This window comes from Haemaphysalis longicornis, unplaced genomic scaffold (genome assembly GCF_048455015.1).
Source record: "Haemaphysalis longicornis isolate Haplotype H1 unplaced genomic scaffold, Haemaphysalis longicornis Haplotype H1 scaffold_1, whole genome shotgun sequence".
In the NCBI taxonomy this organism is placed as follows: domain Eukaryota; kingdom Metazoa; phylum Arthropoda; class Arachnida; order Ixodida; family Ixodidae; genus Haemaphysalis; species Haemaphysalis longicornis.
The window spans coordinates 439,092,456-439,118,563 of NW_027526203.1; the positions used below are offsets into that span (position 1 = coordinate 439,092,456).

The 26,108-nt window shown below is 46.2% G+C and overlaps 1 protein-coding gene and 1 long non-coding RNA gene across 2 annotated transcripts in view; one reads left to right on the forward strand and one right to left on the reverse strand.

The window, feature by feature from the left end:
- Positions 1–52: 52 nt before the first annotated feature.
- Positions 53–25,828, forward strand: LOC144155821 (uncharacterized). Its single transcript, XR_013319647.1, has 3 exons — positions 53–4,069; positions 23,911–24,024; positions 24,235–25,828. It is a non-coding gene; the product is annotated as an uncharacterized LOC144155821 (long non-coding RNA).
- The window catches only part of Cv-2 (crosveinless 2-secreting protein), a 242,579-nt gene continuing 225,438 nt past the window's right edge, over positions 8,968–26,108 (reverse strand). Inside the window, exons 13-16 of the mRNA XM_077687490.1 lie at positions 23,826–23,998; positions 22,664–22,833; positions 13,525–13,655; positions 8,968–13,058 (exon numbers count right to left, since the gene is read on the reverse strand). Coding sequence (XP_077543616.1) covers positions 12,874–13,058; positions 13,525–13,655; positions 22,664–22,833; positions 23,826–23,998 — 659 coding nt within the window. The 3' untranslated portion in view covers positions 8,968–12,873. The remainder of the gene's footprint in view (positions 13,059–13,524; positions 13,656–22,663; positions 22,834–23,825; positions 23,999–26,108) is intronic.

Genomic DNA, 26,108 nt, shown 5'->3' on the forward strand with positions numbered 1-26,108 from the left:
CATGGGGTTATGGTCATTGAACTTACCCAAAGAAAAGTAGGGGGGGGGGGGGGGGGGGGGGGGGCAGGGAGTACTATGTTTCATCTGGTTTCAGCATACCTTGCACTATGTTCTAAAAATTTTATAGAATTTCTCATTCTGAAGTGACACATATCATTTACTGGGTGCGCGAGCTATTTGAGAACGCTAGTACTTATAGCCACGCACACCAGCAGCCTCATCATATATATCTAGGCGTACGGCTTCTTGTTCGTTGACCCCTTAGCATTCATACTGCGCAGTTTCTTCAAAGATGGACATGTACAAGTTGAAGCACGAAATGAACCGCCATGTAGTCCTCGTCGCCCTGGCCGCGCACCCCCCAGAGACTCGGGAATTGCCACCTTTCTGAAAGTAGCGTAGTCTTTCATTTACAAGGTGCGGACAGAGCTGATGTGTTGTGGCGGTAACGTGGCATCTGTGGCGAAAAGGAAAAGGCACAGTCGCCAGTCAGACATCACCAGAACCCCTCTATGTCTCCGGCGGTTGTGTTATCCGTTGTCCGTAATGAGGCTGATGTCATGCTGCCACACATTTTTTGCAGGACCCGCGTTAATGCTGCCGGTTACGTGAATGTGCTTACCACCATTGTAAAGCCATGGATAGAGAGTGTTTCTAAAGGAAGACCATATGCCTTTCAGCAAGATTTGGCTCGTGTCCACACCGCCTGCTTCACCCAATAGTGGCATGGCTGACAGCTTCTGCGACCCCGTCACTCCCAACTTGTGTTCTCCTAGTTCTCCAGATTTAAATCTGCTCGACTATTATGTCTGGGGTATCATTGAGGGAGAGGCCAACAAGGGGTCGCTTAATACAAAAGTCTCGCTGAAGGCCACCATTTCTCACTCAATGGTCAACATCTCCAAGGAGCACCTGATCCGTGCATGCAGCCGTTTGTGAAGCCGAATCGAATCGCCCAATGGCGGATTCATTGAGTAGCGGAAATGAATTATAAGAGGAGTACTTCGCAAAGTTTGGTAAAAATACGTCTGATTTTGCTGGAGATGTTCCGTTGTGCCTGACGCCATCGTTCTGTTCTCAAATACCTCGCGCACCCGGTATGTGCACTGTAGTAGCATGAATGAGCACTGGTAAAAAAATTATTAGATAAGGTACAGTGCAAACCGTAGAGCAAGAAGAACACTTACAGTGGTGCAATCTACAACTGTTTATATTCAGCCTCATTGCTCTTAATTCGTTGATAAGTTGTCATGGCACAATACTAGCACAAACAAGAAGGAAACAAAATTCTTACAGTTTTTTCTGGAGAATGTCAGCAATGCATAATACAGTCGAATCTCATTCATTTGGACTTACGGAGGGCAGAAAATTTGTTCTGATTAAGTGGCGTTTGAAATAAAAGTAAAGGCCAACTGCACTCAAATTTCACCTCTGCCAAATCTACTTTGAACATACAGTACGTACCACCAAACCGACTGGGGACATCACTGGTAGCCCCGTGAAATGCGTGGCCCTGTGAAATTAAAAGCATTCCGTCACAGGTGACGCTGCACCTGCTGGCTGATCGCGCATACAGCCATGAAGCGGAAGTGACATTTCGGCCGGCCCTAGGCTTTTCCCTATGGCCAGCCAGGAAAACCAGTCGAGCTGCGCTGGGCGCGCTTCTCGGGGACTGTGGCGAGGTTGCTTCGGCTGGCCGGGCGCATGTGGCCGCCCGCTCGCCGGCTGGAACGTCACTTCAACCTGGCCATAATGGCCGCTCGCCTTTCAATTTTGGTTTCAAAATCTCCTATTTTTGATGCTCGTTTGCGTCAAGGATACGCGCATTTCAGCTGTCATATTTTGTGTATTGCAGTCAGTCTTTTTAGGCAAACTATACAAAAATGGCGTTTTCAAGGGGTTGAAATTTTGAGTGCAGTTGGCCTTTAATTGAAAGACTTGCGTGAAGCACTGCCTAATGTCGCACATCTGAAACGACTGGGTATATGTGTGACACGTTGCAAACCGTCATTGGCGAGTAGGAGGCACATTATGGTTGGAAATAACCGGTGATGGTTGACTGCACACTTTCTCTTATGACTGAATAACTTAGGGAGGAGAGTGGAGAGTACGTGCTATCAGTGGCTGTTGTGCTGCTGCACTACTAGGCAGGATATATGAGCATGCTCGGTGAATTCAGGAGCATGGCCGACATTTGATTACCCGGGGTTTTCTCGCATTGGAATACACGTGCTTTTGTCTAAACTACGACACTGAACGATCAAATTAAGCCAGTCCGAATGACTGATCTTTGATTGTATGAATGCAAGCAAGGCAGCAGGTGCTCTACACCATGCAATGAACGTGTTAATGTCTCGTCATGCGCTGAAATTTTAACAGCAAGAGCTGTTTAAGCTTCTAGTTCCGCCTTCCAGTGTTACCAGAAAAAAAAACCAAGAAAAATACACAGCGCACGCGAGTGTGCACCTCATGAGGTGCGCCTGGTGTCTGCCAGCTCGACCTTCGAGAACACTCTGCCCAGCGTTCGGGGTGTCATCTCTCGCGTGCTGTTCTCCTTGTCAGCTCATGTGCGCTCACGCCTGAAGTGGGGAGCACAGACGCCGAGTTCACCAAGCCGGTTGCCGCACATTCTATCGCATGCCAGTGCGGTCCACTTTGGGAGAGATGCGAAAGCCCGTGGACGAAACGATCGGGGCCTGCCAGTCGTGGAGCACTTTCAGCGACAAGTTCGGAAATCCATGTGAGGTGCAACAGCCGGGTCTTCGATGAAGGGAGGGGGACCGCCATCTCTGCTGTTTCTCCAGCCTTGCACCACTAGTGCAAGCTGTGCCAATTTTTTGTACTTCGTATTCCAGTTATTTTCCATGCAGAGCTACAGAAGCGGTGCTGCACTGTGCACATGCTTACACATCAGCTTCCATAAGCGCAATATGTTCTTTATTTGGACCAGTTGATTATTTTGATTTGAGCAGCTTTCTTGAGTTGCGTGACATAAAAACTTCTTTGCCAAAGAGAGAATAAATATTGGCACTGGACAAACATTGTTTGCATTACGTGCTCATCATCTTTCTCGAGTGCTCATCACGAAATTGCTCGTTTCACAGTGGATAATTACAAATGCACAAGAACTGCAAACCAGGCATTGCAATTTACACCCTCCTGTAAGCTTGAAGCTGTGTAAACCTACATGGTAAACATGCTTTTAAGAAGACAGGCTGAGAAGAATGCAAGATGGAGCAAAAATTGCTTGGGGAAGCCCACAAGCGTCTGCTTGTGGGCTTTATGGCTTCTCATGGCAATACGCAAGCAGACATCAAATGCTCAGAGGGATTTATTTTATTTTATATTATTTATCTTTACACAGATGCCGTCCGCTTCACTTCACGCCACCACTGCCTCAGAATCGATGTTCTCCGTTGCTAGGGTGCAGCTGTTCTCCTCACGTTCCGTGTTCCTCAAGGTTTTTTGGTACCATCTGCATAGACTGATAATGCCAAATTTTTTGGCTCGCCAGGCATACAATGCCATCGCATTAAAATGAGGTGCACAATTTAGTAACTGCTGCACAGTACCCAGAAATTCTTGTTGTGCTGCTTGGCTACAGCAGAGAAAGAAAGAAACAAAAAAAGTTCTACAGAAGAGGTTCACCCTTCCTCCACCTTATTTGCTCTCTATTTCTGTCCATTTTTACTCCACTGTTTCCGCATGTCAGTTTTGTTCATTTGCATAAAATTGGTGCCATAAAATAGTACGGTTTTTAAGCCTTTGCAACCGAGTGGCTACATCTAAATATGAAGGAGCAGTGCAAGGACAGGACAGAAGACCAATGTAGCGCTAACATGTTCTCTCCTTGCACCTGTAATTTTTTAATTGGTACTAGCCTGCCCACTTCACTATCCTGTTATGCATTATCATGAGACAAGGAATGCAGAGAAGCGCTAAACTGACCTGCTGCAGGTATGACTGCGTACAAGCCTACTGAAATGTAATGAGTGGTGTTTTTGTTGGCGCAGGAAAATCTTGTTGGAACAAACCTTCCTCATCAGGACAGTGCCCAATGTATACGAAGGTAATGGGAATGTGTGTGGCAACTCTACCACTGATCCTAACACTTCATTGCAACCTTTATCGATTACCGTTATGCAGTAAGGCTTCATTTATGTGAATTTTGAGGGCCTGAACCACGGAGTAAGAACAAGACAGGAGGGGAAACGGTGATTCCTGGGCGGCGAGACAACGTCACAAGCGGCATCTGCCGTGGGAGAAGAAACTGCTTAGCTGCTACGATCGGTGTTTTATGTGCAGCCAGGAATGAATTGTGGCCACCGTCATTTCGTCTATTGGATGCCGCTACCCTCTCCTTTGCCGTCGCAGCTGCAAAGCTTTGTAGTCAGTGTTCATTCCGACATTATCTGGTCTCTTGCCTGCGCTTGCCGCAATGGGCCATTTCGCCTCCTATGCATATTCTTGCTCCGTGGCCCAAACTGAAGCAGCTAGAAGCAGAATAAATTGCATTTTATTTAAAGTATGCAAGCTTTAATTACAAGGCTTCATGAATGTTTTTTCTGCTTACGTCTTTGGATAAAATAGACTGTTCTTTGCCACACTGGTGGCCATTGATGATTTGCGCAGTGCCTGTCTTGTAAAACCTCGCTACTTCGAAGCCAGCTGTTGCAGTTCAGGTCATCAAAACCTGGTGCCAATCACAATGCTTCCACGAACTGATAAAAATGGAAACACCTGCAGTGCATCTGAGAACTAGGTTGTGGCTTTACCTAGTAATGTAATGCTTTCAACTGAAACCAGCTTTTATTTTTTGCACGCATTGATGTTTGTGCTGGAAATTAATAAAAGTTTGTTTAACTGAAGGGTTTGTTCAAGGGATAACTAGCCACATGTGATGGCAGTGTAGTGATCAGTTCACTCTTGAGTTGCCTGTAGTGTTGTTGACAGTTTGGTTTCTTAAATTGCCAGGACTGTGATGCTGGAAATAAGTCGGGGAAATCTTGTAGTGTGCAAACTCCGTTCACCACCTTTAGAAATTATGGTGCCTCCCAAAAGAAAACGCTCTCAAGAGATTAAGCACACCTGCCATATGACTCGTGGGCAGGCATTGTGCTACTGAGGGCAGGGGCATAGGTTTGATTCCTAGCTGCGTTGGCCATTTTTCTGATGGAGGAAAAGAACACAAGGGCCTGTGTATGTAAAAGTTCCCAGCACACATAGGCCTCCACTACAGCACATACCTCGTGTGCTACCCCTCATCATGAGGTAGCACGTACCCACCTGGGCTACCTCATAGCCCAGGTGCAGCTTCGACACACAAAACCCCCATTGTCAACCAAAATCACCTCTAAGGGAGTAAGGGCGTAAGAAGTAAATCCCACCCACTCGGAGAGTACCCCACCGCTATGCACCGCACAGAGGGGGTGCCAACTTTTATATATCCACAAGGTGAAACACAAAATTCTAATGTTGTCATTCCTGCACATTTGGCATTTGTGTAAAAGTTGATGTGATATGCATACTTTGGAGCAATGCTTGTTTCCTGCACAGACTACTAAAAAGTTGTCATGTAAGGCAGGGCATGCAACCGGGCGTTTTATTGACAGAATGGCTAATTATGGCCTGCAGATGCCCAGTGTACATTAAAATTAATGGAAGCTCCATTGGTGGATCTCTAACCGTGCATCAGCATCTCGTCCCTCTCCCTTGTGAACTCTAGGCTTGGCCTGATGTGCACACCTTGCTCTAGCTTCAGTAGTGCAATGCGGCAGCTTTTCTTGCATGTCCCTCGCACTCTGTGCCAACCATGCTTAGTGCTCGTACAGTCTCGGGGGTCACGTTTGCTTGCTTTAGCAGCGGCGGTGGCTGCCTGTTGCTCCTTTTGTTGTCCACCAGTATCGGCATTTTGTTGCAGTCATTCCCAATGCAACCTTTTTTCTTCCTACCTGGCCGTGCACAGTCGCTACACATTCCATTTTACAACACGTGCGAGTGGAACGAGATGCATCCTGATGCCGTGCAATGGGAGTGTTTGGTGTGTTGGGTGGAGAATGGGGCGAGCCACGCTGCGACTTCGACAGCATCTATCGGTATGGGTGCAGCACCACTGTAGCAAATGCTGCTGCCAACTCGGCTGATGACAACCCTCTCCTCGCGTGTTCTCTCGCTGTGTCCGTGGATTAGCGGTGAAAATTTTTGCCAAGATCTTTGCTCATGCAATAATGTTAAAACCAGATCTAACAAAGTCGCCAAGGGCAGCGAATTATTTCGTTAAATCAAGAACTGCATAAAATTGGGTCTGTCATTTTACAAGTTGTTGATTCCATAAATTTGATGTCTACAGGGAGGCGCATCCCAGCAGCTACCTTGACATTGTGATTGCAGCAGCTGCGGCGGCGCGCCTGCCAACAAGTTAGCAATGCGCGAAAAGTCCGTGGTGTAAATAATAATTCAGCCGGGGCTTGCCCTGAAATCGTCGCACCCCAGCAGACACGTGAAACACAGTGCTTTTTATCATACCACTTTCCTGTTAAGTGGAACAGTCTTAGCTCTCATATCATTGAACCACGTCACGGGACTTCCTCCAAATTCTCGTGCGGGGTGGTCTTGAGGTTCTTTTTCTTCGATGCAATTCCAGATGAAGTGGCATGGCTGATATCTTAATTCCTTTCCCTTCAAGATTGTGAAAAGCATGCTGGCAGGGATGCTGTGGTCTGTGGCAACGAGACTCCTGAATTTGTCTTTTAGAGCTCCATAAAAACAAAACTAGAAGCCTTGTGTTTTTTTTTCTGACATGGCACAATAATCTTCGTGGCATTTTGACGAAACATATTCAAAATTGCTCCTTTTTTAAACGTATTTGTTTGTTAGATCGGGAAATTCGTAAGATCGGGTTTCGTTAGATAGAGTTTTGGCTGTACTTCAATAATGGCTATAAAAGCTTAAACGCTGCAGTCCTTCCAGCTTTCTGAACAGCTTCTTAATAAGCCGCATGGGTCTATTTTATCGCTGCGTGTGCAAAAAAAAAAAAAAAAAAAAAAGTGCTTGGGTCCAAGTACTTGCCTGGCTTGTGGTTAACATATGTACTGGAAGTTGTCTAAATTCTATTTCCCCAATAGCAGAATCAATGGTTGAAGGCTATGTTTGAGGCCTTGCATTTTTACATTGACAGCTGGCATCTTTGTTTCTTAATTGTTCTAACAATATTATGAACAGTTAGGGCCATTCACTACAGGTTGTAATTGCATAAATGTCACTTGCATATGCGTGCCACGTTGATACGTGGTGTCCTAGCTCTGCTCAATGTACCACCTCTCGCCTTTGGATATGACCACTGACACAAATGCCCGTCGACTTTTTGCACCATTTTTAGCTTGTCCAGGTTGCATGGTAGCTAGTCAACAATTCAATGCATGCCGTGGGTTGCCATCTGGATGAGGAATCCGAGCAGATGTTACCAAATAATTTTTTGGCCGGTAAGCGACCTGTAGATGTTGGCATCAGGGATGCTGTCAAAGTCGTGATGAAAGCAGAAACTACAAAACAAGTCTATTCTCTCATGTAGCAAAATGATAGCTTTCCTTTTTGTTACTGGAGGTCTGTGGCACTTGATTGTGAGTGCACTAAGTAACAGCTATTAACTGAAATGTGCAGCTAGAAAGTAAGGTGTACATTGTCTTCACAATGAGGTGTGGTGCTAGATAGAACAGGTCTGGTTAGCTTATAATTCAATCCCTTGTGGAAATGGACATGTTTTCTTCACTGCCGACCATTAGCCCATGTGTTTCATTGCCTGTTGCGGGCCACCTGAGCATATTTGGCACTAGACCAAAGGCAATTGTTCGGGAACGCGTCTTTGTGTTCCAATTTACACTTGTTATTGACTTCCATGTCTACAAAGTTCTAGGTGAAGCGTCATTGTTGCCTGTTGGTGTCAGTTCTGATAAAAATACAAATAGCATCATTAGGCAGTGAAAATTCACTGAACTGAATTTAGCTGAAGCTGGTTGTTGTAGACAAACAAATAAAAATTAAGTTCTAACCCAAAACTGTAAATGCTCTTAAGGCCTGTCTGCCAAACTGTCTGTGTTGCCTGCTACTCTGGGTGGAATCCAACTAGCTTTGCTGTGCTCATTCAGGTCTGTGCCTGTGTACTAAAGCTTGTAGTGCAAAGCCATCCATAGCAGCCAGCACAGAAGGCAGATTTTAAATGAGTGGTATAACAATATGTAGTAGAAACGCATAATAAGGCAGCCTACATTTCTCACTGTTCAGCATCCCACTGGTTACGAGGTAAAAGCCAAGTCCCATGACTATAGATTTGTAATTGGAAGTATGTTGTGGGTAGTAACATACGTTTCCTGTGCTTCTGCATGTTCCCTTCCTGGTGTCCTGAAAAATATATTGGAGGGCTTCTGTATCCTGGGGATAAAATTCTGCGATGAAAATTGCGCGAGTTACTAATAGAACAACCTGGGATGCCCGCAGCTTTGTTGGGAAATGGTTCATAAAATTAACACCAGTCTTGTGGCTAGGATTTGAACAACTGGATTATATTTTCATACGAGTGTAATGGCTATCATTCTACAGTGAATTTGAATGTAGTTTGCCGAACTGAAGTGCTCCTTCGAGTGGTTTAGTTGATTAGGGGTCTTCTGTGTGCAAGTGCAGAACTTACAACAGTCGTGTATAACTAACCTGTGCAGTCATGGACGTGGTATTTCCATTGAAAGCCTGAGTTGACGAGAGCTGGTATTACAGTGACCATGCTTCATGCCAAAACCAGGTGGACTGACACCAACCTCAGCCACTGGTACACAGGTTTCAGTCCAGCTAGTGCAAATTTGTGTGGACCATGAAAAATCAGAATTGCCTTTCGGTTTCTCTATGCATGCATCGTTGCCTTCTGAAGCCAGGTGGTTATGAACGTATGTAATGTCTAAAAGACGAGTGTTCTGAGCGTGAAAGCACAACATTCTTTATATCAACTATTATGTACATATAGGTGGCACTAACATTGTGCAAGCATTTATTATAGAAGCATGAAGCAGGATCTAACTAGTAGTGCAGGCTTAGATGGTGAGGAACACTACACTGTTGCAACAGGATTGTGCAGATGTACATCGTGCCAATTACTCTAGTGCATTGAAACACAGTTTACATTGTTGATAGCTGCTGAGTGCTTTCATCGTTGAACAGGCTCGAATTCAGACAGTGGAAAATTCTGGAACCTATAATGTTTTTGTCTTTACAAATGAAGCTCAAATCAACAGCACGAGAGGTTGCACATAATATCAACTTGTAAAACCGCGTAAAATACACCAAAAAGTACTTGTTGTTCAGCACAAAATAGCTTGCAAAACAACACACCTTCAGGCTTTTACAAAACGCACAAATGTCTGTGAAATAAGTTAAAATGATCGAACATTAAGTACAATGCATATTATCACAGGGCAAAAATTATGTAGAAATTTTCTCAACTCTCTTTCTGCAAATGAATGCAACTCATCACTACCTCATAAATGGATTCTATAATGCCACTACAGACATTGGTACCAAGGTTGATGTGTACGAAAGTAGAGATGACGCTTTCACTTGGCAGATAAGAAATGCAAAACAGTCACTAAAATGGATTGCAGGCTGAAGGGGTTTTCCAGTGGAGAAGATATATGAACCATGATCAAAGCGCATGCACACACAATAGAGATGATGCTAAAGAACCTAAATAAATTATACGGTCACAACAACAATCGTGCATGACATAACAGTAGTACATACAAAAACAAGACTAATGCTTTTCAACTGAAACTGGTCAAGAAGTGGAGCAGTCACGGGAGAAGCTCGGAAGGACACCAAAACTGGACTCTGCGGCACGCAACGAGTCTGCCGTATGACCACAACACGTAGCATAAACTTTTCTTAGTAGACAACAAGTACAATCTGTTATAATACTGACGAGTCACAACAGCGAGGGTACGAGTAGCCATGTGGTGGGGCTACGCTAAGCGCCTGCTGGGGCCGCAGAATTCATACTCAGCCCCTGGGCGTATAGAACTTAGCCCGAGATGTGACAAGGCAGACTTTTTCTCCAGTGCCACAGCATTACAATTAGTATCTAGTTTATTGCAACTTCTCTCCGAAACTTTTCAGACTTACACAATCCTGTTCCCATGTCCAAAAATTTTTTTTTTCTCTTATACCATTGTGTGAATTAAATACTTTGATTCAGCTGACAAAATTCTAATAAACAGCCTTTTTTGTTTTCAGTTACTGGTTGCCAAAAAGTTGTGTTTAAAAACGTTCCAAAGGACATAAATTTGAAACCCCTGCAAAAAACTACCTAAGCCTGAAAAGTTCCATCGAAAAGTCCTACTTAGCAGAGGTTGATCAAGTAACAACCATGCCCCTTTAAGGTGTCATTCCAAATCGAGTTTAAGTTACCAAACCACATGGAAAGACTTTTCCTGAGGTTAACAGTGCTGATGACAGCAAACGCACAAAAAAAAAAAAAAGCCTTAATGCTTATCACTTCCACCATTTGGTGGCATATCATCGCTCGACAGTGAAAAGTTGCACCGCATAACTATGCCTCTTTTCAGGAAATCTGCACAAAAAGCATGCCTTTAATCTGACAACAAATAATTTTTTGCTCTTCAAGCATAAGGCAATCCAAGTACACCAGGTTAAGATGATCTCACTCTGAAATTGCCATCTTATAGTCATTAATATCTAAGCACACCCAAGAAGCTTAATAATAAATAAAAATAACAGGATATATATAGCCTCAAAGGAGGTATTTTCTCATTCTGGACTACTCCGTTTAGCCCAATTCGTGAAAAGTGGTCGTGTGATGGGTTAATGTCATTAGGACATTGTGGATCCCCTCCTGCACCACAACTGAACCTGCGTAATTAGAGATTCCTTCAATGAATGAGCATGATATCTGAAAAAAAAAAATAAAAAAAATAAAAAGCACCACAATTTCATGCTAGACATTAGGAGCCATGAGTATCTTGATTGAATGGATGCTGAGAAGGACATGGGCGTCTGCTAGAGCATGTTTTGGCAGCTGCAGACGTCTAAAATTCTTAAATTTAATAAAGCTTCAATAACACTGTATAGGATGCTATGAAGCTAGTTCATAAAATTAACTGTACAGGATGATGGAACTGAAGGTGTGTGAGTGTGTCAAATACCGCGTTGAAGGTTGAGTAATGTTGCAGAAAAGACTAACAGGACGGTGTCACAGTGCCACTTCTTGGGGCGTCCAAAGCTCTGCTGTCCATGCGTGTGCTTATTCAGAGTAGCATGGTGAACTCAGCTCTATAAATGCTGACCGACAGCTGCCGTAGTGTTTGCTGGAACGCTGTGCTCCGCACCACTAACCAAAGTTGAAACGTGCGGGCTGAATTGTTCCATGAATTTTTAAAGCTTTTGAATACTGACCGCCTAGATGGCTTTCAAGATACGAAATTTTTTTTTTTCTAATTTCTTGCTGAGAATGAGAGCTAACAATGATGTCAATAGACACGATGCAGATTAATATGAGTAATTTCAACCAGGGGTACTCTTCGTGAAAGATGTAATAAATATTTTTTTGTACCCAAGTTCAAAGAATGACGCACACTAGTGGCACCTCCGTGCTTAAAATAAAATAGGAATGGTGGATGCAAACGATATCTTCTGGGTACTAATCAGATCTCTGAACCATGAGCAGCCCAGTGAGGCATAAAAGTACAGTGGGAACACAGGGCTTAAAACAAAAGAAATGAAACATGATCTTGAATTCTGCTGATTTTACCTCGCAAATATGTACAGCCTTCATCTTGGAACTTATGCATCATAATTGAACAAATGCCACAAGTAAAATGGTTACAGAAACTGAATGGGCAAGTATAAAAACAAATGATGTATGAGTAGCTTAAATCTTAGTGCAATGCTGACGGCTACGTACGAACACGCATGACACTTGATGAGGTACAATAAGAATAAGAACAAATAGCACGTAGAACGATGCAAGCACGTGGCTTTTGACAGACATAAATATCAACAGGCTCGGAACATGAATAACAAGCTAAGCTGTTCCGAGTCGATTGGACCAGAATGCTGATGCCAATGTCTGAGTGCAGCCAGACCAGATGATCGCACTCCGGACCTGGCGCACCTGTGTTGAAATGATAGGAACCAAACAACAGACTATGACTGCCCCCTGCCGCCGAGGCTCGAGCACGCTCACCGTCGACAGCCCCCCTTGCTCCTGACATCGCCCAGCACGGCTATTCAGTGAAGCACTTGGCAAGCCAGATGCCCAGTTAAATTTGTTGACCGGAGTCCTTTTTCTCTCTTCCTTTTTCACTATCACTTTATACGGGTTAAAATTTGCTCTGCGCGAGAACAAAGTTTAGAGCAGTGGATTGTGTAGGCATACATTAATGGGTGCTGAACAGGACACCGTCTGTCCAATATGATAGTTCTCAGTTTGATGGAAACATTTGGAATACATTTAATGCCTACAGTCTATGGAATGTCGCCTCGTTGCACATTCCGCTAATTACCGAGAGTGCATGCGGGCTCTGCACGTGCACTCCGTGAAGACACACAATCTGAACAGTAAGCATGACTCGATTAGAGCACGTTCTATGAACAGCCAGCTGGGGCACAGTATTGTACCCAGAACACTTGTGCAATTCTACTCATGTGTCCCATCCAGGCGTGAACTTTCGTTCCAAGTCAAAGCTGCAAGCAGCATGATCAGATTAGGCCGCTGTCGAGTGGCTCCAGGCGCCAGAGCAGGTGATGTGCAGGCCTCGGCGTGGGGGAGGGGGAGGGGGAGAGGGAGGGGGTGGTAGGAGGGGGCGGTTGAGCCCATCACGAGACCACGGGGCATTCGCTCGGTGGCACACAGTGGTCCCGGTGCCAGACGAGACCCGGCTTGCACTGGCATCCTGGCTGGCACTTCCGCCGGCAGGGTCGTGCCTGCTGGTAGTTCTTGCAAGTCCGCCGGCATGGGGGCCCACACGGCGTGTAGTCTGAACCGCGGGGACAGTGCATCCCTGCATCATACCAGACCGCATTATCAGCCTCCACTGCCCCAGTAATGATGGGAGCATTCACATCATCTAGGCATAGTACAGAAAAGACTAGATAGGTCCAACACTCAAAAACATCCATTGCATGCATACAGCAGTTATTGCGCACCATGATCACTAGACGCTGGCGGCTTTTGTATTGATCATTGATCTACTTCCACGTCAATTTTTGCTCACTACCTGCCCCATTGTAAAGCATGGCCTTCCATCAAAAATGCCAAAGTTAAGCATGCAAGTACCACCAGTCAAGCTCAGCATGCCCAGTGCAGCGAAGTGCACAATGTACACTCTGCACAAAGTATGCGGGCGCATTGTGTAACTTGTTCGGTACTTATATTTAAATGTTTGGGTTTCCCCTTGCTGTGTTAAGAAACGTGGTATGCTATTCTGGCGGAGACAGCAGCTTAACAGTGTCGGCTGACAAACTTACCCTCGCATTTTGTGATGTTCTTCCAGTGTATTGCGATTCCGTGTCTGCCACATTCTCGTGCGTAGGCATTCAGAGAGTCACAGTAGCACTTGTCGGATGGAAGACACTCGCACATGTCCAGCATACAAGACCTAGAAGAGAAACAAAAAGGAAAGGAGCCATATGGCGAAAAGTTTGCTTAGGGGGGAAGGACAACAGCAGAAAATTTTACTGCCAAAAGAGTCAGTTGGTTGTTTGTAATAATGTAAGAAGCAGGTTGATGTAGCCATGCAAGAGTACCAAAATTTCCTTTGTTTGCTGACTACTGGCAAGACTTAGACTGCATACACCATTTCAGAAATGTCTAATGTGGGAGATTTAGGACATAAAGTCTGATATGCAATTTGACTGGATCTGGTTGGCTTAAATGTTAATAAATAACATTACTTTAAGCAAATAAAACTGGTCGAGTGTCTCTAGAAGCCAGCTTTGTAGATTTTTTCCACAGTGTATTTTTCATGTTTCATCTAAATACAAAAATTATGAATGGAAAGTTATTTAACAACAAAATGTTGTACTACTTAGGGAGACCATTTCAAAAGAAAAATGAAAGGTCTTTACAATATATTGAGAAAATGAAAAATTATCTTGCTAGATTGAATGCATGCCAACAGCATCACTTCAGCCAGCTTGCACAAACCATGTGCACCAGACCTCGATCCTCATGAAACAATTTTAAGGAGGCTAACCTCTAGCGTGTTGATCCCCCTACATGTATTTTGTACTCGCTGTGAGCATATTGGGAAGGAACTGAGTTCATATATAGTTGTAAAAGATTTATTGCACTGCCATAGCAAAAACCATGCAAGCTGTGTTTCAGCTCTAAGAGAACATGAATCGTAATATTGATGTGGGGTGGAATGCGCACACATCCATGGGCACCTTTCCTGTCCATCATCTTTTGTTGCGTTATTCACTCCTCGAATTGGCGCACTTCCATGGTCTCTTTTTAAAGTGAAGCTTTCAGCCTCTCACTGATGTCGTCTGTAGTGCACCCAGAATGCACTGCAGGAAAGTCAACTTTCTCGGACGGTGATAATTATCGTGGGTGAAGTGAAGAAAAATTAAAACGCTTCCCGTGGTCAAAATCAAACTTGGGTCCCTTGCGTTGTGATGCCGGCGTCTATCCAATAGCACCATTCCGGCACAGCCAAAGCAGTTTGGATTTGGAGAAGGGTGCATGGACGTGCAAAATTAGACAGAAAATGCACCCCTCCGTCTAACCACGACGATGGCTGAATGCTAGGGAAAGCCATGGAATATTGCTCGCATCAGCAAAGCACTAAAGAGCACAATCGCAGTGCAGTAAACCGTCCCAATAACCATACTAATCATCATAAATAAATAGGGTCCGCTCACTTCTGGGCGGAGTTTGTTTGGTGTTAGACTTGTTTTTGGAAAGCTTCCTGTGCCCCCATTGCTGTCGTTTCGACCGAGGGGTAGTTGATTTTTTCAGTGCAACTATTCTATATTCCATCACGCGCTGCCATTCTATTCTATCGGGCATTTTACCATGGGAACACTTATGTTGTTGAGTTGACTGACAGCAGCTGGAGTGGAAATGGAGAGTGTATGTGACTTTGGGTGTGTGGAGAGCAATGCGAGAGAGGCCGCTTCTTGAGAGCGGTGATGTCAGCGTGATAGGGATCGTTAGAAGGATACTGAAGTGTAGAAATAGGCTGCCCTCTATTGGTAGATTACTGTGCCATGAATACATATACACAACTCGTGGCTTGCTGATTCATGCAGAAAATGCCAAACCAGTGAAAACAGGTACCACCAGCCCATACACTTTCCCGCACCACAATTTGTGGTGTCACAAATCATGTACAGTGGAACGGGATTGGTGAAGCTTATCTGAGCATTTTTGCTGAATTAAACAGTAGGCAGGTAAAAGTAAATATAAACTGTACGCAGCAACATCTGCTGAACACGTTTTAGAAAGGGCATGTAATACGCCTCTTAAATTTTATTAAGCAGTAATTCTTCCACTGCAGCATGGTGGAAAGATTGGTTTGCCTCACTTTCGGCCAAATGGTTTTCACTGTCGTGCAAGTACGGTTAGAAAATTAATGCGGGTGAATCTAAAAGCTACTATATTGCCCCTTGTTATTGTCAGTGTCTTTATATATACAAAAACCAGCAGCAAAAGTCCGAAATTACAGAGCCATTGGATGCGCGATGTCTGGTCGTCAGCTCGAGTATTTTGTGCTCCTTCTACTAGGCAGAACCACCTTCCTTGCTTTAAATGTATTTACAGACTGGTACCTCTTCACAATCACAAAAAACGAGAGAAACACACGAGAGATATACCACTTTTAATTACTTATTTATAAAAAAACAAACCATCGAGCAAAAGCTTCCTGGACAGCTTTGAATGTAATTGTGATCTATTTAAAAAAAAAAAAGACATTCAGCCTGTAGTGTCCCGTTATTCTAGGCACTATACTTTAACCATGCTGGACGGTTGTGAGAATTAGCTGCGGTGCCTCTGTAGCCCTTCATGGCTGAAGTTGTGAGAAGGGTGTCGTGCTTGTTATAGAAGTCACGATCATGGACGGTGTAAAATATCCGGCTGTGGGCGCACTACAGATCAAGTTCATTGCGTCATAATCACTGTAATTCCGTGCATAGTAGCATCATGATTGCATCATTGCCGCAATCATGGAGGGCCGCAATGTCAAAACATCATCGCTAAAATGGCGAAATGTGACGTCATGCAGATGCGGCGGCATAGTCGAAAGGGTTGAAAGCATGCACATTCTTTGTTTCTTGTTTTTTTTTTTTTTAAATGCTTGGCATTGTTTGAGAGATGTTTGAGAGGTCCCAAAAAGCATGTTGGGCTCGAATACAGTCGAACACGGATATATCGAACTCGAAGGGGATCGCGAATTAGTTCGATATATGAAAAATTCGATATAAAAAAATAAAGGCCCCGAGACCTTACCTGTGGCGGACGATCACCTACAATCGGCGCATTCAAGAATGACAACTAATTCCGCACACACGATGCACCGGAATGTTTTATTTCCGAGAAAAAAATAGCTTATCTTGGCCTGCTTCTTCGTCTTCGAAATGAAGTTGAAGACGCTGGCCTCGATCTTATCGAGGCTGTCCAGGTGCGACAGCCCGGTTCCCTCCACGTCCCAAAAACCACGGTGAATCAAGCCGAACGCTGCCGCCACTTCGGCGGCGGAGTACGCGTGTGTAGCCGCCGCCTCGTTCGGACGATCTTCGTCGCCACTGGAGCTGTCGGCCTGGGCATCCTGGGTCCCTGCGACCGCAGCTACAATGTCCTCGTCAGCGAGGCTCGCAACAGCCTGAACATTGCAGTCCACTTCCACGAAATCGTCCGCAGACACTTCGGGTGGAACGGCAGCCGGGAAGAGTGTCGACAACTCGCGAAACGCGTCGTCTATGCGCTCTTCGTCGCCGTCTTCACCGGTTTGCGCAAGTTCCGCCGTCCCGAAGCCCGCCTTACGGAAGCAGTTGGCCACTGTGTCCGTCTTCACGTCTCGCCAGGCGCCCGTCAGCATTTGAATGGCACCAAGCAGGTCAACCTTCAGCTCGGTGCCCATGCGGAGGTTGACTAGCAGCCTATCAAGGAGTCGCCTCCTGTAGCCCACCTTGAAAGACTTGATGATGTCCCGGTCGAGCGGTTGCAGCTTCGCTGTCGTGTTGGCCGGCAGAAACTTCAGCCCGATGTTTTTGAGCTCGCAAGTGGTGTGGTGGGCCGAGCAGTTGTCCACAAGAAGGCAAGCGCGACGCCCCGACTTGCCCAGCTCGACGTCCCACGCTGATCAAAACGCACAAAACATCAACCACAAAAAAGAAAGAAAAGGCGAAAGGAGGAGGCCGCCGGCGCCCAACAACGCAGTCCGAGCCCGCGAGCCCTCACGTTTTTCAAGCGTTTCGGGTGTCAGCGGAGGCGCTGTGCCGCGTAGGCGGCGAAGGTCGCGGGCGCAGCGAGTGCCGAAGCGCACCTTCCAGCTCGCGCGGCGTTCGATATATCCAATGGCGGGTAAAAATACCGTTCGATATAAGCGTGCGAATTTCTATACTTTTACAAAGCATTTTCAAGGGGATAATTTACGAGTTCGATATAGCCGAAAATTCGATATATCCGTGTTCGATATATCCGTGTTCGACTGTATATCCAAATTATCTGCGATATTTTTTTCCGCCCTGAAAGGCGCTAAAAGTAGGAAGAAAAATAAATTGGACGTTGTTGCCTTGCGAGCCAGCTCGCGGCAGCCCCGGGCCCAAAGTGAACTAACTGCATGGTGCACTTCCTTAAAGAGTTCAGAGCAGCCGGCGCACTATAGCCGGGTGGGCCTTTCAGAGATTTCTTGGCAAAAAGACGATGCCGGGACTTTAGGCTTACCACCACGTCGGATATTTGATGGCCGCGGCGCAGATGGCGATTTATTGCGCCATTTTTACCCACGTTATCAGCTCCTTTCTCGCAAGTCCAACTTTTTTTTTTTTTTTTTTTTGCGCCTTGAGTTCTATTTGCGGTAACAAGCGGTCGCTGGAGTTTCATGCGCCACTTCGCGTGCAACTGTCGTGTGCGCGGCACGCTTTCTTGCGCAGGAAACGCTCCATGTGGTTCTAACATGGAGGAATGGGTTCCAGAGTGCCTCGATGCCAGCGCCGCCGATGCCCGTCATGCGGAGCGCTCTCATGGCAGACGCCCCAACGTGTCAGTCGCGTTTATTAGAAACAATTAAAAACTCCAAATACGACTTTCCCGGGGGGGGGGGGGGGGGGGGGGTGGCGTAATGGCAGCGTAACGCGCGCGAATATCTTCTGAAATACGCGTACAAGAAGCGATTGTATATTCCCGTGCGCCTCGGTGCCTGAAGCATATCGTCGCAGCATCTCAGCATATCATCGCACATCATTGCCATGTCATTTCGTGTCATAGTTTCGCAATGTCGTCACAGCATCAGCACACCTGCGCGGCACTGTGGTATCGGTTCTCACAATTGTTTCTTTGTGCCAGTACCGGTTGCGGAGTGGCAAAAGAGATCGGGGATCTCATGAGTGGTTGATGGCATGTGTACATCACCTATTATAACTGTACTGATGATTACTGCGATTATGGCCCGAAGAAATTAACAGTTTCATTGCCCACTTTCACCAAAGAATGCTTTCGTCACACATGTAGTCACCAAAGAAGGTTTATACGCGTTAAAAACTGTGCCTAAAGTGGGGAATTATCGCGGTTTATTTACAAAAACGCGTGTTCAGCGGCAGAGCGGCAGCGCCCATTCCTGACACCAGTAAGGTAAGGAGTTGGGCTATAGTTGGTTTTCCATATTCGTAAACTGGTTACCAAGGACACACTTTTTTTAAGGAATACAAACGAATGAATACAAACCAATTGCGCTCGTGCTGTCCACGTCGTTCGTTTGTATTCCTTAAAAAAAGTGTCCTTATAGTAACCTTAAGCGCAGTTTACGAACGTTCCTGACACAATATCGCCGGAAATTTTTGAGAGGTATTTTGGGCTCGAGTACGTGGGCTCGAAAAAATGAGCGAAAAAAAAGGACTCTTCTTAAAAGCTCATCTCTGACTGCATATTTCTCACAAAGAGACAGGCTGACAAAGAGTACTGAACCCAAAGAAATGCAGGACGTTAAAATACTCGCGGTTCGATTAGAATTAACTTAAAGGTTATATGTCAGCTTTCTGCGAGTTCTACTGAGTATAGGCCTTATCTTTTTTTACTTTTGCCGAGGGCCGGAAACCTATGTAATACGATTTTCCGTTTGCCACCAACCCAAATTCTGTCGTTGTTGATGACGTTTTTACATAGCACGCTTTTTTTTTTCATTGGAGTAGTGTTTGCATTGGGTGGAGCGGTTAACCTTTGTGAAAAAAAATGCAGCTTCAAGCAACAGCGCTCGTAGAAACGCATAAAAGAACACACACCGCACGCTTTAGAACTTTCTTTTCGGAGCGTCGCTGATCTAAAGAGTCAAAAAGCGAGGCAAGTGTAGCTAATGGATGTGGCGGCAACCTTCGTCGAGGCGCCGCGCGCTGCTGGGATCGGCGACATTTTAGCTGACCTCGGTTTTAGCGCGGCCACAGGACGGCCAGCGAGCTTCCGCAGCTCTCAGCAGTGCGGCATGCATGTGCAGGAACCTTGCGGGCAACTTGCTGATATTTTACCGTCGCATCAACTCTTTAAAGCGCGCTTTCAGCCTTGCGCGCGCCGGGGGTCGACTCGAGAGCGCATTTTCGACACAAAGAAAAGCATCAATTTCGGTAACCTTCTGTGTCGCCCTCATCATTGAGGCAGCTTATACCCTTTCCTGCTTTCAAGAAGCGGAAGGTTAACTAGGTCCCGTTCACTCGCCCGCGTTTAAAAATCACTTACGTCCGGTTTCGTATGCAACACGAGACCGCGAATAAACACCCACTACGCTTCGGGAACCCCGTACGTATTACTTCAGTAATTCATATACACTTCAGCCACCTCCGAAGACAATGAAGTGCTGCGTGAAGCATATCCGTCAGCTTCATGCACTTCACGTACGTGACAATGTAGTCACTAAAAATTATAATTGGCTTAATTTCTGTGACCACGCAATCAGGATGGCATTGTTAATGACGTTTAATTCCAGACTATTTCTCGTAGAACTCCCGAGATAGAAAATAGCCCTGTGTGACGGACGTTTCGCGAAGTTTGTGTTCGGTCCTCATTACAGCTTAAAGTAAACAACTCGTTTGATGCGCACAAAGAAAAATGACTGACAAATGTTGCGAATTGCATTATGAGCTAAGCGAAAGCTGCTCATAAACATCTGTTCGTTAAGTGTTTGAGCTCCACTTCTTGTTTTGAGGTTTCATTTGTCGCATTTCATTTATCTAGTATTTATTTAAGAAATACCGCAAATGTTTTCACCGTTCAAGCAGGCGAAGGTTACACCATGTTGCTAAAAAAAAAAAGTCAAAACCATTGATCTAGAAGCCTGCACGAAGTCGGAAGACAGTGAATTTATGTTATTTTAAGGAGCATGCAATTTAACATATTTTGTACATTCTAATTTTGATGGGGAGGTGGGAGAATATACAAGCCTTTTTGTTTAAATCCTATTTATCATTGTATAAAGAAGCTTAATCTCGCAATTTTCAATCTCGCAATCTTCAATCTCAATCTCGCCAATTTTTGCCGCGAGGCAGAAAGGCCTGAAAGAATGCTTTTCGCAAATATGGAAACCGCACTGTTCGCAAGCGTTTCACGTGAAAGACCGTGCGAATTTCGAACGGCGGATAGTCGCAGCACCAGATTCGCAAAGGAAAACCACACTGTGCGGTGCGGGCTTCGTCAATTACGCGAAGCTATGACAGCTTCATCAACCGCAGCAAAAACGTTAAAGGTATACGTTCACCCAATTTGCGGTAAGAAAAACAAGCATGGTCGGAAATGTCATCACAAGCACTCACATTAGTGTCCTCTGGGAAATTTCCAACACATATGAAATCTAATACCTTTTCGGTGCTTTGAGTATCACTGGTACCCTTCTTAAAATAATAATGTTTAGCATCGATTCAAGTAACAAGCTGCTTGACCCGGTTGCAGTGGCTGAAGCGTTGTGAGCGCGTGCCTCGCGGCGACGGCCGAGTCGCCGGCTCACGCAGTGACATAAAAAAAAAAAAAAAAAAAAACCTCCAGCACTGTCCTCAAGCGCTACCGGGCATGCAGTGCTTGGCATGAGGAACACGACGATATCGATGCATATGACGATGACTACTATTAGCACAGTGCAAAGCAACGACGGAACATGTAATAAACAATTTCAAACTTGTTCAAATGCGTGGTGATGTGTCGTTCCATGCTCACGTATAAAGCAGCCTCGCAGCTTCGCTATGGTTTTAGCCTTGCGCGACTTAGAGCAAGCTTCGCCAGTTCATTTGGTGGAAATCTACAATGCTGAAAACGACTTTGCATCCACCGTTCGCCGCGAAGAAGACGACGACCTCTTTGATGCAATGACGACGATTACTAGCACCGAAACTATGCAAATAAACAGTGATACTACTGAAACTTAACTATGCGTCCGGCAATGCTCACCTACAACAGCGTCGCCATTCAAGTCTTGCGCGTGAGGGCAAGCTTTCCTGAATTTTTTACTTTTTGCTCTCAGGCTGCGACAACGAATGTGTGTGCGGGCGTATATGTGAAAGTACGGCTGCTTTAAAAATCTCAGCACGCGTTAGCAGTGGTTACCAAAGAATTACTTGTACCGCGGTAGCTCTATATGGGAGGCGTCCTGTAACGGGTACTTCACTGTAAAGGGTACTTCACTTCAAGCGTTATCTTAGTGAGGGAAAGCCAACTTTATGAAGGTGGTCACGACGGGTCTGAATGTAAACCAAGAAGGAAGTTCTACATAAAGGGAAGGGCGCTCGGAATGCGATGATAGCTCAATCGGATACACGCCGCTTTTGTAACGCGAGGTACCCATGTTCGATTCCGACCACGGGAAGCGCTTTTTTCCCCCCAATTGCCTGCGCATGTTACGGTTCCCCGCTGCTGCTAACCCCTCACCTCTCCGGCCTTTAAGGTGGTCCAATGGTTAGGTTGCCGGTTTCACGGCGTATAGGTCCCGGGTTCGAATCCAGAGACCTTCTAACCACATTTTTTTCTTGAGGATTGGAGGTTTTTTGGTGCGACGGACGGACAAAGCTCGGCCTAACCAGCTCTACGGTTAAACGTTTGCTGTGGGAAGATTCCAAAACACCGCACATTTTTTTTTTTTTTGCAGCAGAGTCGACATTTTGCAATCATCAGGGTTTCCTAGAAAGGTAAAACGATGTGGGTAAATAAGTTAGGTGGAGGAAGTGAGGGAGGGTGGGTGGGTGGGGGGGGGGGGGGGGGGAGGGAGGGAGGGAGGTTTTACGGGGGTCCTCGGACCTTTGAAGTCCGCGGATCTTCCACTTAACAACCACTGGTCCAAACTGCTCGCCAGTTTTCGCCCACACAACAAACACGCGACAGCTAGGCTACGCTTTCGGTGGTCGCCGTGATCACAGCGCAAAGATTGTTCGTGCGGGTGAGCACACCAGTAACGACAACGCGCGGTCTTACCTGAAGTACGGTGTCGCCTCAACGACCTTGTGGCACGCCTTGAACGGGTCCTGTTTGATATGATTGCACAGCTTCAGATTTTGCTGGCGCAGATTCCAGTCCTTGAGCCTGCAGTCCAAAGGATGGCTGGCGCGCTTGGCCGGCCGAAAGCACTTTTTCCGGCGGCCCACCTGAGCGGGGAAAAAAAGGGACTTTCTAAGGGCGCGCTAACGGCTGAACATACAGGGGCTGCCCAACAGTGCGCAGTAAACTGAAACGTGCCTATCTCATTCTTTGTGAAAGCAAGTTGTCCTATGGATATAGAAGCGAAAATTTCTGTTTGTGCAGAGGGCACTGAAAGTTGGTGCCGCAGTTAACGCTTGTGCAAACTGAAAAGTGCGATGCTCTCCAGGTCGCGATATATCTAGCAGTTGAAAGATAAACGTACAAGAACGTGTTGCTCTTTAAGGCAGCGCAAAGACGCTATTCTTTTAGGAGAGCCATAGTTACGTCTCAAAGCCGTATTCGCGTTTGCAAGCGTATACGAACAGGAGTGCGTATGCCCGAGAGTATATGCTCGGGTATTGTCAGAACTTGAAACTATGCGTAAAATATTTATAGTCTATAAGAAATCTGAAGCTACGTGTGTCAGTCGGAATACAGTATACACCACGACGTAAGATATATGCAAAAAGTTTAGGAAGGTAAGGCCCCTTGCCGTGCTTCGTTATTGGTACACGTTATGCCACTGTATGTCCAGCAACTATCTTAGTATGCTGACTATGCTCTTCCCCGAAGGCATCGACACCATGGAAACTAACTGCCGGACAAAGAAAGAAAGGCAGCAGGATAGCCCGACGGCATAGGACGAAACTACGGGTTGCTCCGTGCCAGTCGCCATGTCTTTATCCGTAATGCGAGGCAGAAATGGAAACTCAAATACAAATTTATGTACCTGAACGCCCAGAAATTTGAAGATTTTGTTACATAGAAGTAAGGTAACGGCGTCGTTCTGCACTTTTGCAAAGTAAAATGCGTGATGCCGTGAGATTATTTTCCAGAATCCTGAAATATGGGCGCTCAGGTTCACAGCCTTGCGTTCTGGTTTCGTCCTTGCTTCGTTGCTTTATTTTAGCCTATCGGACGCCGCGGTGTGCCATGCAGCTGCACTAATTTCACGAACCAGCCAAGAGTTGCCGAAGGCGTTGGGATCGGAGAGGCGCGTTCCGTTCCTGGACATGAAGTCGTCGTCTTGCTTGTCATTGTAGTTGCCGCAAAGACCGCACAGCTTGTTCTTGTACGTGGGAGACACGGACACCTCCACGTAGTTGTCGCCGTCCCAGACCACCTTGACGCCTGCATCGAAGGCCACAGCGTCAGAGGTCAGTTCGTTGAGCTTTTTTGCACACAACAGGACACAAACACGCTTCATAAGCACAAGTAGGCACGAGAGATTGTGTTTTCACTATAAAAAATAATGGGTTTTGCCAAACGGCAAGTCATTACACAACCGCAAACAAAATAAAACATAAACAGACCTGGTACATCGCGTGAGTTGTGAACCTTTGTTTCTAACAATTTTTTCTTTGCAGACTCTGCCTGCACAACGAACTAACGCGGCGGCGTTCGGAGCGACTTGTCCCTGCAGCACATCGAAGAAAACTATGCATGGCACACATTGGGCCTCCTCGATTATCAGACCCGGATCGTCCGCGGACTGCCCGAGACGCGATCTGGCGCTCGATTTTCCCGTGTATTCCTATGGGGCTTCCAGTCCGAGGGCAGTCCTCGGACTGCCCGCGGACGGTCCAGGATTGGTAAATCGAGGATGTCCATTGTATCGGCTGGACCAGCCCGGGACACGACTTTGTGGAAGGATATGAGCGTATTAATGCTTTGGTCCGAAATCACGGCTGCCGCGTAGGGCAGGCACACTGAGGCCCACGCCCATCGTTCCAAATAGAAACCCTTCGATGCGAGAGAATACCTCCTGGACTTGCGAGTGTCCCAGCGCACTTCCCCTCACCCTCGCGCCGGCCTCTCTAGGCTTCAGGTGGCCGTCCTATTCCAGGTACAAACTCACTACTGACCCTCCACCGTGGAACGACTGGTTAGCCGGGCCAAGTCCCGAAAGACATCACCCCGAAGAGCCACGCGAAGGGTGGCTACACCGGAGGACCTGGTCTTCGCCATTTGACGACAAATAAAGTCGTCCATTCCAGATTTTCCTTTTTGCGACGGTGAGTCCTCAGTATGCGTGCCCATAGGAAGCAGCGGTAATTCATGGCGTAGCTCTCAACAAGATGGAAATGGTATGAAACAGAGGAACCTCAAGTTCAACAGTCGCAGCTCCTCAAAAATGTGTAAAGTTGCTACGACGCTTATGACGAATGTGAGAACCACAAACACATGAGCGATACAAAAGAAAAGAATCCGCAAATAACTACCAATTGTATACAGATATTCGAATGCATTTTCAAAACTCGATACTCATCACCTCCCGCCTCTCGCATATTTGTATTCCAGTCCGTATTGCCTATATGGAGGCTGGGCTTAGTTAAGGCCGTGCCCCGCGGGTCCCGCACAGCGTGTGTTACAATAAAAACGCGTAAACATTATTATTTTTCACATCACGAAGGACGTGCGAGTCGGCGCAAAAAGCGAGGTCGTTCCTTTTATTGGTCCTTCTAATACCCTTTGATTTTTAAGAGGCGTATGAAATGCCCCATTCCCAAGCATGCGAGCCGCAGTCAAAAGATGCCACTTTTCAACGGAATGGAAAACAACAACAACAACAACGACATGCCAAGAATGTCACACGCGCGTCGTTAGCGTTCTTGGCGCCAAGAAAATATTTTGCTTCGGGGTGCCGCAGTCGTTCCAAGTTAAGCGTCCTTTTAGACCGCAAGTACGTCACGCGCGAATGTACGCTCAAGAGCCCTCACGTGGAGCAACATAATAGCGTGTTTGCCACACCCCGCAGGTATAATTGCGGAGCGTGGTAGTCAGAATTACGGGCGGTCGGGGCGCCACCGAACGCTGCGCGGGGACAAAGAAGCGCGACCGGCCGCCTTGCATGCAGCGCCCAAGGGGTCCGCTAATGAACTGCGCAAGGACACGATAATGCCCCGGCGCAGACATCACGGCGCGCCAGACAGAAGCGGGGGGCTTAATTATTTATTGTTTTTACCCGTACCTCTGTACATTTTCCAATGTCTCCCTCCTTGGGCCTCGAGTCTAGCAGTAGCGGAGGAATTGTGTTTGTGTCTTAACTTTTATGCTCAACTATAAGCTCAAAGGGCGGCCGCCTCTCTGAAAGTCGCGGAAGCTCTGTTAAAAAAACAAGGGTCGCGTTACGTTCGGGTCTGCGCAAGCAGAAATTAAAATGATACGGCTAACAAATGATCCATTCACCACGTTTGTGGCGACAGCGCCTTACAATGCCTTGTTCCCACGACATTGAGGG